We start from the raw sequence: 12,436 nt of genomic DNA on the forward strand, positions 1-12,436 counted from the left end.
TTTGACTGTTATTAATTAACAAATAATAACTGAAGCATATGTCTTGCATCTCTGTGGGAGCTATCAGTTTTATAGCATTAGAGAGCAACCATTATTTACTTGTCAGAAAGATTATATACAAAAACACATTTGAGTTAGATAATTTTTTTCCTTGTATAGCAGCCCCTAAGTCCTGTGTTGTAAAGCCTCTTTGTGTCCTGTGTGCCAGTAGTGTGCAATTCATGCCAGACACCCCATCCTTTATTTATATATTTATTCATTTGCGGTTTTTGAATTTGAATTCTGACCACCATCCAGGCAGCTTTCTGCTCAGCATGAGGTGACTACACCCATGTCTGTATGACTGCACACACTAAAAACTGACCACTGCTCCATGTCAGGTTTGGCTTTTTTTCATGTGTGATCGATTACAGTACACTGCATTCACACTAGTAATTGACTAAAACAAACAAAAAAAAGATGCTATATAGAAGCATGTGATTAGGTTATTAACAGCAATAACTGACACAGCGTTGTTTCAACAAACTGATATTCCCTTAATTTTATGCAAATTAGCAATGACTGTTTGGCACTAAAACATACTGACCATCTCCAGTAGATCAGGTTACCCATTCGTATTATGTGAGTGTCTTGCAGCTACTGTCTCATGCTGATTTCAGCTCCACTGTACTGTGTTTGTTAAGAAAAAACAAATAACAGCTGTGTTGTATCTTTCCTTTGGGTTTTATTAAGACTTTTCAATAAATTTAAAGCAGGATAAACAGCAGGATATTAGTATTCTTAAATTGACTTTCTGGCTGCAAGCTTCACTTTATCTGTGAAAGAACAGTGCTATATATTGGAGCAACATGCCCACCAGAGAGAAAGAATGAAAAACATCAGCTGGTTCTCACCTTCCATTGTTTGCACAGGGTTAAACATTAGAAGGGGGAAATGTTATCCACGGGACTGACCGTGACATGGCTACTAGAGAGAAGTTTAAGAACCTAAAAATGTTTATCTTAGTGTGTTTCTTTTCAAAAGGAACGTGAGTACATTAGCAACATCTTAATCACAGCTTGGAATACCAAAGCAACCACATTAAACAACGGACCAACCAAATTCTTGGGACACCACATTAGTTGCAACATCCTAGGGTCCATTTATATCAGCCTAGGACCTACCCGAAAACCAATAGCAGCCATTTAGCAACCACCTTGGACATCATAGCATTTTTGTAGCAACCCCCTTCCAACTCAATGAGAGAGAGAGATCCTTAACCAGAGCAATGCAAAAATTATACTCAACTTTCTCACAAATACAAAATTGATCAAAAGATCCCACCTATCTTCTCTGCCTTGAAAGTAACTCATTGGAATAATCAATGTGTTAAATAAAATAAACACTAAAACATTGTACAAGGACTGTGTTGTTTCTTTAGAAAATACAAATGAAGTTGATTATTGGGAATATTAACTCAAAAACAGTGTCCTTGCTGCAAATTTTAAAGAGCTATTTGAGGTGCAAATAACCATTTAAGCTAACCCACTACCACTGAGATGTGGGTTTGAATCTTAGAGGTATCATCAACCAGACAGGTGTCTTCACACACAATTGGCTATGTCTGAGAGGTGGATGGTCAAGGCCTACCATTGATTGGTGCTGTATTTCTGCCTTGCACCAGTGTTTCCCAATGGAACCTGACCTGCTGTGATCCTGACCAGGACAAAGTGGTTGATTTTGAAATGGAATAACCTTTATTATTTAGATGGTATTGGAGGGCGACACGGAGGCTCAGTGGGTAGTGCTGTCGCCTCACAGCAAGAAGGTCCTGGGTTCGATCCCAAGATGGAGCAGTCCAGATCCTTTCTATGTAGTTTGCATGTTCTCCCTGTGTCTGCATGGGTTTCCTCCTGGAGCTCCGGTTTCCTTCCACAGTATAAAAACATGCAAGTGAGGTTAATTGAAGATACAAAATTGTCCATGACTGTGTTTGACATTAAACTTGTGAACTGATGAATCTTGTGTAACTACCTTCCTGTCATGAATGTAACCAAAGTGTGTAAAACAAGACGTTAAAATCCTAATAAATAAATAAATAAATAGATGGTATTAGAAACCTTAGTCACCACTTTTCTAATAGTGCTGTCATTTCTTATAGTATTGTAGATTTTGTGACCGTATTTACAAGCACAGTTTGTACAGCTCAGGGTGTAAAGTTACATGAAACCTGGATCACATGAATGTCATGTGACATCATGGCAAAATAACATCAGGTTACCAGTCGAGTGATATCTGTAATGTATGATGAGATGGAGTAAGAGACCAGTCGGAGATTAAATATCCGCCATCTAGGACTGACTCCACCAGACTAAAATAAAGGTGCTGATTAAGGACCTCAGACTTGTTGTGTAATATCCATGGATATGAGGAAGTGGGACTCCCCCTCAACAACACTACCAGGATCAAAAGCTTAAAACACTTCTGTTTAAAAGACACTCAGTCAGTCAAATGATTGCATGTCTTAACTAAATGACACATCTGGATATTGTATACCTTACAGGCATGGATTTTAAAATGGGAGCCTGGCAAAAGGTTGGAAGAATGTCCAGCATGTAACTGTTGACTGCTTGTTGATTTCATACACTGTTCTCCAGTTGATAATTTGGTATCAGATGTCTTGATATCAGTGTGTTAGAAGACTAATAAAATAAACTTTATGCTTCCAACTGTGTGGCAACCATTTGGGACAGGTGCACAAAAAGATCCATAAAAACACAGTCTGGTGTGGACAAACGTAATTGGCCTGCACAGAACTTAACCACATTGAATGCTTTGGAAATTAATTGGAACATGAGTTTTGAAATGGGCCATTCAATTGGATTATATGGCCAAAATGATGCAGACACTTGAACATGATAATTAATACTATTTTCCGACTCCCAAAGAGTGCTTAGTTGTATCACAGTCAAAAATACATACAGTAACATATATAATTTTAAAAAAATCATGCCACAACAGATTCTTTATTTTGTTACATGAAACATTTTGTTAGTAATTGATTGACCTATTGCTAGTATTTGCTGTGCTAATGAAAAAAGACTAAATTGACAAATTTCAATTGTCAAATGTAATAAAAATACCCACCAAAAATTGGTGCAACATGAATTAACCCTTGTGTGCGGTTTGGGTCTGTGGGACCCGTTTTCAAACACACACACACACACACTTATATTACACATGTGGTGTTCAGGTCCACTGAACCCGCAGGTATAAAAGTGTGTCCTTTTACTCTGTCCTACATCATGTCCTGCTGTGAGTGTGTGTGAGTGTGTCTGTGTGTGAGAGAGAGAGGCAGACAGACAGAAAGACAAACAGAGAGAGAGAGACAGAGACAGACAAAGCTAGATAAAAACAGACAGGCAAAGACAGACAGAGTGAAACAGACAGAGAGACAGAAAAAGACAGACAGGCAGAGACGGACAGGAAGGCAGAGAGAGACAGACATACAGAAAGACATACTGAGACAGACAGACAGAGAGACAGACAGAGATAGATAACAACAGACAGGCAAAGATAGACAGAGAGTGAGACAGACAGATAGACAGAAAAAATAGACAGACAGGCAGAGACAGGCAGGAAGGCAGAGAGAAAGAGACAGACATGCAGAAAGACCTACTGAGACACAGACAGACAGACACAGCATACATGCATCAAATGAATGTATGCAACACGCACACAAAGTAAAGCTGACCCTCGTGTTGTATAGGCTAGCATGAATAGACTGTGTTCAATGGGACTGATGTGTAGACTGATACAGATACTGTATCTCTTAAGGCTGGTGTTTCTTACACTGACTAATGTTTTACATTTCTTAAGGTTGTTTCATTTAATTTCATTCATCTGGAATGCTAGAAATGACCATAGTTTGTCCATGTAATCAGTAACAAAGGTCAAGTAAGGTCGAGCTTTAAGGTGCGGTTCCTAGCAAGCTCACTTGCCAGTCCAGGCTGACACACCAACACCTAATACTAGGAGAGGACCTCACACTTTGCAAAGAATGTCAGACACCCATCACCATAAAACATATCCTGAATTATTGCCCAAAGTACAACAGTGAAATACAAAGACAACAGTTGCCCAAAACATTAAAAGAACTCCTCACTAAAGATAATACAGAAATAATCAATAATATAAGACCAATAAAACAAGCACAAAACACCGATTCCTACCATGAATATCACAAATGTGAAAAGATGACTCACTTGACTTTGGACAGTATAATTCATAATCCAGCTGGTTCTTATTAATGATAAACCTGTTTTGTTAATTCTTGGAAAACGTATAACAACTGTTCGAATTTCTTCTCAGCATAATTTGTAATGTTTAACAAACATTAATAAACTACAGTGAGACTCAGTATTACAGCATTCATAATACAGGAGAATTCCAGCATTCGTAATACAGGGTCAGCATTCATGATTTTACCATTAGAAAAATACTTAGGGAAAACAGTTGATGATCAAAAAGCCATTATAAAACGGATAGTTCCGGTCCTAAAATCTTATTGGCTGAAGCCGTTGTAAAATCCCCGATATACGCGCACCTATGACCACCTCACATCATTCCATATTAATACGCCACTGAAAAGAAAAAGTACAAACTTGGTTGAACACTATTTTAAGGCATGTACTATTGTACTACTTCAGATTAATATAAACAGTAATCCTAATCATTAAGCGGGTGTTTCGTCCAAGAAATAGTGTAATAGTGTTTGTGGAGGAATGTTTATTGCGAATGTTATGTTCGCCCTCATGTTGCCTAGCAACACTGTTAGTGGATCACCTGATTTTGCGGAAGAATGCTTTTTGTAAGTGTTTTTGTAAATAAAACATTTAAAAATTGAACATTGTTGTATTTTATTATATTTTATGTTGACCGCCGTTTTATAAAAGCAATAAGCCACTCGAGACGGTGCGTTACTGCTACGATTTTATCATGGGGAAAGACGTGAACGCACGAAAATTGCAGTAACGCACTGTCTCTCGTGGCTTATTGCTTTATTCTACCAAAAGATCCAGTAGAGTAATGTCTGGCCATCAGGCCATAATCTAAAACTTGCAATTTGTCTTTGTGGCCTCAAACAGTCAAATTCTTGATATTTAGAGGCTTTGGTTGGACCTTAATGAGCACAAGCCCCACAATATGGCTAAATTAATTCAGTTCTGCACGAAAGAGCCAAAACTGTCAGTGATGTGAAAGACATTTTACTGTCGAGTGTGGTAAAAGGGTGAAGAAGAGAGCTGGTGGTGTGTAGTGGTTGCTTGCTATAAGAGGGATATGACACAGTAAAAGAGACAGCTTACAAGACAGTGGTGAGGCCTGCTATGTTATGGCTTGTAGGTGGTGGCACTGACAAGACAGGAGACTGAACTGGAGATAGCAGAGATGAAGATGCTGTAATTCTTTTTCATAAATTTGGTGTTTCTAGTGTTCACCATGTATTTTATTAAATATTATTTAAGTCTGTTTAGTGTGGAGGTAAATATCTGTCCCTTATAATCAGAAAGGGAAGAAACACTTTTAAATACAAAAAAACAACTGTATGTGCAAATGTAGTCTGTTAATGTCATTTTAAGAATTTGTGGATGTAATTCTATCTTTTTCTCAGGTACGGTGCAAACGCCAAAGTGGTTCACTTTCTTGGAAAGATGAAGCCCTGGAACTATGCATATGACCCCAAACAGAGTACAATAAAGGGGGGCGTACAGGAGGGTACCACACACCCCAGTTACCTACTGCAGTGGTGGAGTCTGTATAGCAGCTGTGTGGTACCTATGCTAAAGGAGGAATACAAAGACCAGCCTTTTAACTTTTTCGAGCCCAGCTGTCAGGTGAGTTTTGTATCATGTTATGGATAACTAGTAGTAGTAATGCAACATAAGTAATACGACTTGTGATATAATTAGTAAATGTAACTTTATATAAGTCATCTCTGAAATGTTTGGCACCCTTACTTAAGATGAGTAAAAGGTGTCTGCTCACTTAACTGGCTAGCTAATTTCACATGAAAAATTTGAGAATAATCTAATGTGGTAGCCATGTAAATAAATAAGAAACATAATTTGGTTACTGGGACCCCTGTATTTAGCCCTTGGTCCAGTTTACTTTGCCCATATAAAAGCACAGAATATACTCATGTTATTCTTGTTAGACTCATTGCTTATATTCTACAACCTAACCATTTCAGCTTTTCAGCAGGGGCATCCATATTTACATTTAAAATCTCTTGCTGCTCAATCAACCCATGTATTTAAACAAGTGTACTGCTGGAACATTTTGTGTCCTTTTTTTGTGTCTGCTAATGAGAATTGACAATCAAATACTTTAGCAAGGTTAATAAACGCTTTAGCCAGGTTAATAAATATTGCAGCACAGTGTTGTTTAGCATCAATACAGACAAAATATTATTTAAGACACACTATTTAAAAACACACTAACACAACCATAACCTAGTAGAAAGCCTGACTGTATATCGACCAAAATATTATAGTCATTTAGATCAGCGATCCCCAACCGTTTTTTTTTTTTTTTTTTTTTTTTGCACCACGGACTAGTTTCATATAAGATATAATTTAACGGATCAGCAGGGATGGGGGGATTTAAAATAGAATAACAGTACTACTCACAAATGATGGAAAATCAATGGGAACGCTGAGCTTTTATCGCTGCATTGAAACGCTCCCACCTAGGGGTGATGGGTGACAATAACACCCGAAGTGTGTTGGAAATGGAAGCAGTTTTTTCATTACTTTTGTAGCGATCTCTAATTATTTATTTTTTCTGTGCAGCCCGATAATAAATGATGCACCAATACAGACCAATACCGGTCCGTGGCCGTGGTAGTTGAGGACCAGTGGTTTGAATAGTCAGATTTGGAAATTTGGAAACAGGCCATAACAGGTTTGGTAAATTGTTGTTGTGCAAACTCTTTTTAAGAATGGTGATCAAACAAATCTGCTCTGTTGGTATTTTGATCATTATGAATGGATAAATTACATAAAAAAACTTAATTGTAGCAGCAGTATTGGGAGCTGTGTAGAATGGATCCAGCTCATCTTACCCGGCAGGCTTTTTAGGAGGTCACTCAGGACACCGTCCCCATGGTCTTGAGCGAGAATCTATGACTGACAGCATGAGGCAGAGTTGACGCAGAGGCCTAAACTGAAACTATAAGACAGGAAAGCGAATTACTTGAAACCTTTTGAACTGTAGATGCAGGGACATGTCCTGACTTGATGTAAAGTGTTGGTTAAAAGTATCACCCATGCAATTCCCACCAGTAATTAAAATATCAATTTTAAGTGATACTGTTAAAGATGAGGGCTTTAATGGTGAAGTTTTTCTGTTTTCCAAAACTGTTTAGGACTAGTACCACAGTGTAAACCGTTTTAGTGGCCTTGTTTCAGATTTGACGACAAAAAACGATTGTCTTAGGGGGACCCAGACGAACGTGTCTAATGCTAAACAGTATTGTATCGTTGTAGCATTAGAGCTAAATCTTGACAAAACCAAGACCATTTCATTACTTCTTTCATTATACGCTTCATTTACTATGGGGATCAAACTAACTCTTGATTTGGCTAAAGTCAAATGTTTAATAATCCCTTTAATAATAATTAAATAGCTTAAATTATTTAAAAAAAAACTTTAAAAGCATGTTTTTAAAAATCCACAACTAAACTGTAATGAGGTACCTGGATAAAGTGTATTAAGAACTCTTGATTTGTTGCACACTTTAACTCAAATGTATACCTAAAGCCCTAATATGCTATTCAGTTATTCTAAAGTTCACAGTGTTCTGTACACTGGTTAGATACTATGTATGCAAGGTTTAATTTGATGATTTGCCTTTTATTCTAAGACACTGTTTATACTACAGTTCTCTAGGACTCCATATGACCCTCTTTATGTCAGCTGATAGCATGAACATCTGTTTGCTAGGCTTTCACAAAGGACCATCTTGAAGTGGCATAACAGGGCTCCTTTGTGATAGAGATTTGGTTCGTGTTTTAAGCCAAATGGGGGTGCTCCAGTATCTTACAATAAGGCCTTTGATCAAGCCACAGACACTTCTAAAATTATTAGAAAAAGGATCAAAGCAGTCTGTTTAAGTTGTGCTCAGCCTGCTAGCAGAAGCTTCAAAACCCACAAAGTCCAGTGATGCAAATCAGGCCGAGTCGCAGTTCCGGGAATTTGCTTTTAATCAGATTTGAAACAAGCTGAGCTGACAGAAATCTGACCACATATTGATTCTTATAATAATGAAAACATATGTTGGTTTAATAAGCCAAATATTTATTTTAATACGCATAATTTTAAAGATGTCCAATCCTGAACCACCAGCATATTAGACAATAAGACACACGCCCCCTCGAACACATGTAGCCATCAGATACTTCTTTTAACCTGCTAGCAGTGAATTTCTGTGACGTGTAAAGAAACACACCACACTGGAGTATTCTTCCACTGCTCAGACTGGCGCCTCAACCAGATTTCATCAAACTCCCAATGACGTGAATTGTAAGCTGGCCTTCCCTCTCTTAGAGATGGCCAATTGTGCTTGTAGAGCACCAATCCAAGTTGGTAGGCTAGTGTATTAAATTGCAATGCCACTTAAGTGCCCTTAAGGAATACATTTAATGTATTGTTTATTTTTGCAGAATTTAACACAGGTAAGAGTAAACATTTCAAAATCTTTGGGTTTGGGTTTGTGCTGGGTTCAGTGATGAAGGCAGTAATATGACCAAACTGAATAAAAATTGAACTTTGTGCCCAGCTATGATTGGTTATCTCTACATTGCTCCTCATTTGCATAGTTATATGTCTTTTATTTCTCCCAGTGTTAACATAAAGTCTGCTGTTTTCAATATATTTAAACATAACATGACTTGTTGGATCATATTGATAACATGCTAGAAAGGACTGTATTTTTTTTAAACCACTGTGCTGTATCTCAGTGTATACTACCATACTAAATACTGTGTATAAAAAGTAAACATACACAATAGCATGTCAACTTATTCACAAGTGAATTCATTATTTTAATGGGTTATAACTGTAGGAGTGTTTCTTTATAAAAAATTTATCAATTGCTAGTTAATATCCTGTGAAAGGAATGGATGCACCTGCTGAATGGTGAATAGGGTTGCCAGATCTCTGGATTCAAAGCCCTGTTTGTTATCATCTTACAAATTTTAGACATAGTCTTGACGATGCACTGAACTATAGCTGCAGCTTTTGAAAAGGATGTAGTAAAGCTAGGTTATTATGGTGAACACCTTTTTTTTCTGGCACATACTTGTAAATTTAAGTGACCATTGAAATACCTGCCTACTTCAATTTGGGTGTGATAATTGGGGAAATCGGCAAAACTTTAACTGTACATTCAAAACCGCCAGTCACTCATGCTGTTGAGCTACCTCTGGCCCCAATAATGCTTTATACATCTGTATTGGGTGGCACTGTGGCTCAGTGGGTAGCACGGTCACCTCACAGCAAGAAGGTCCTGGGTTCGATTCGCAGTCTGGTGGAGCGGTCTGCGTCCTTTATGTGTGCGTGGGTTTCCTCCGGGAGCTGTTTTCCTCAGTCCAAACACATGCAAGTGAGGTGAATTGAAGATACAAAATTGTGCATGACTGTGAATGACATTAAAGACTTGAACTGATGAATCTTGTGTAACCTGTAACTACCTGTTCTGTCATGAATGTAACCAAGCGTGTAAAACATGACATTAAAATCCTAATAAATAAATAAATAAATAATACATCTGTATTTAGCGCTGCGTGTGTTAAATATCTGTACTTGTTTTTTTGTATCCTGATAGGAAAAGGAGGAGGAGGAGGTGGTACAGACGACACCCCAGGCCCAGTTCTCCCCACCTCCTCTCTCATCAGTGGAGCGTAAGCAGCGCTGGGAACAGGGCCAGGCTGACTACATGGGAATAGACTCTTTCGACAACATAGAGAAAAAACTTGCTGCTTTCCTAAAATAAGGCCAAGGGGAGGCCCTTTAAAAGGGCTCATTTACAGTTTCACAGAGTAAAGGTCTTTAAATGTGGGTGTAGATCCTCAGATGTGGTGCCGTTTGGAGTGGGTTACTTCAGCTATGCAGAACTGTTGATGCTGTGTGCCAACTTTGCGACCAATTGTGTTCCCTAAGACTTTTGCCCACTGTGAAACTGACTATTTGTCATGGGCAAACACTCAACAAAAAACAAAGCACGCTTGCTTCAGTAGTCACAAACTCGCACTGGTTCATGGAAATATCTGGTTCATTTATAAATGTTTGACTTTTATAAATGGGACTTTTTCGTTTGCTTGTTTTTCTCCCTCTCTATAACAAGTATCTTTTTTGTGTGTACAGAGGTTGTAAAGCTTCATAGAGCACTGAATGTAGAAGGCGTAGATTTTATTATCTCACACACATGAGCTGTCTTGAATTCTGCTAAGGCTGATCAACCTCATCACTCAGTAGAGACCTGCACCTTTTATTTAGCTTGTTAGCAATAAATGTAGGCATTTTCCCCCAAACTCTTGCCTTCAAACAAGGTTGTAGAAAAGCTGATCATGGAAATGACTCCAACCTCTTCGATTTTGTCGAACTTGCGTGTGTAGCACGATGCGATTGCCTGCATTTTTTTATGTTGACAAACTTGTGAGGTGATCTCTCATGTCACTTTACATAATGATGTTGTCCTCTCTAATTTCCACTGTCTTACATTTTCACCTGTAAAATAAAATTTGGTAAGATTACTACATGCTTTGAGTCTTGTTTGCTTGTCGGGTTAAGCTGATCTAAAATTGACCAACTAGCATTATTTATTGTTTTCTATTTTTTTAATTTCATGTGTGTTTTTCCACCAGTTTATCCTGGTCAGTGTTGCAGTGGGTCTGTTTACCCCAAAAATCACTGGGTTCAATGCAGCAATACACCTATCTGTCAATCTATCGCAGGACCATCCCTCGGCCCTTTTTCCAGTTATGCCCGTACGGTCATGGCCAAATGTTTTGAGACTGACACAAATTTTGGTTTTCACAAAGTTTGCTGCTTCACTGTTTTTAGATATTTTTGTCAGATGTTTCTATGGTATACAGAAGTACAATTATAAGCATTTCATAAGTTTTTTTTATTTTTTTTTATTTATTTATTTATTTTTATTGACAAATACATCAAGGAAAGACTCCTTTTTAAGATATCTGCAATTCACCCTGACATGCTTGATCAGCTTCTGGGCTAAATCATGATTAATGGCAACCAGTTCTTGCCTAATCAGTGCTTGGAGGCACGATCTCCTCATGTCAGAGATGGGGACTCGACATATATATTTGATCCGACATAATTTTGATCGTGTCATTTCTGCTCTCTAATAACGCTCCGGCTGTTTTAAACCACAACGCACGCAATGTGTAAATGTTACAGCCAGCTTCCGGTATAGTGATGAAGTGTCGCTCCCTACTTAAAATGGTGGAATACCCTATGTAGTGCACTTCACAGTAACAGATAATGTGAATGGAACTCTCCTACAGAATTGCCACTAATGATTGTACGAACCGCTTTCTGAACCAATCACACCTTCTGATTTTAATTGTTAGTAAGAAATGCTATTATTTGCATGTATTAAGTTTGCAGCATCACACAGATGATGTGTCAATAAAACACTTGATTGGCTTTCTAACGAGTTAGTGTTTGGAGGTTTTTAATTATAAGCACATTTACAAAATAACGGATTATATTCCTAATGGGACACACGCTTATGAATGTAATAACATTTGGAACAAGGTAAGGTAAGCAGTATTATGGATTTTTTGCTGTTTGGCCGCTGTGCGTAATTTGCAATGAAAACAACACGTCAGTTTAAGCTTTTAACTGGTACCTAGGAAAGTAAAGGCACGAAGCAAAATACAGTCACTAATCTGTTGTTGTTTTTTTATCTGAACTTGCATATTATTTGTTTATTTCTACACTACATTTCCAAGATATGTTTTGTGTATATTATATTGACTCGTGACTTGACTCGGACGCTAGCCTAAAAACTCGTGACTTGACTCTAGCCTAAAGACTCCTGACTTGACTCGGAATCGTATTTTGTGACTTTATTGACATTTATATGATCATTCTTCATAACGATCTAGAGTTAATGCAAATTGCCACCATGAAAACTGAAGCAGCAAACTTTGTGAAAACCAACATTTGTGTAGCACCGCTGGGGATTTAAGCTCTGGATCCAAGCGATAGTGGGCTAGCATAATTTACCACTGCACCACCCAAGTGCCTTATTTAATTTTTAATACACAAAATTAATATCACATTGTCTTTTGTGCTGTAAAATGACAAACATAACTAGTTTTCAAACAATGTTTAGGAAACAAATGTACATACCTTATTTCCAAAAAGG

General features: G+C 37.8%; 1 protein-coding gene across 2 annotated transcripts in view; it reads left to right on the top strand.

Annotated features, from left to right (window-relative positions):
• Positions 1-10,793, top strand: part of gyg1b (glycogenin 1b) — a 57,593-nt gene extending 46,800 nt beyond the window's left edge. For both annotated transcript variants that reach the window (XM_062991142.1, XM_062991141.1), the window contains exons 6-7: positions 5,651-5,873; positions 9,866-10,793. In XM_062991142.1, coding sequence (XP_062847212.1) covers positions 5,651-5,873; positions 9,866-10,033 — 391 coding nt within the window. In that variant the 3' untranslated portion in view covers positions 10,034-10,793. The remainder of the gene's footprint in view (positions 1-5,650; positions 5,874-9,865) is intronic.
• Positions 10,794-12,436: the final 1,643 nt, after the last annotated feature.

The sequence above is a fragment of the Trichomycterus rosablanca genome, chromosome 3, assembly GCF_030014385.1.
Source record: "Trichomycterus rosablanca isolate fTriRos1 chromosome 3, fTriRos1.hap1, whole genome shotgun sequence".
NCBI classification, from domain to species: domain Eukaryota; kingdom Metazoa; phylum Chordata; class Actinopteri; order Siluriformes; family Trichomycteridae; genus Trichomycterus; species Trichomycterus rosablanca.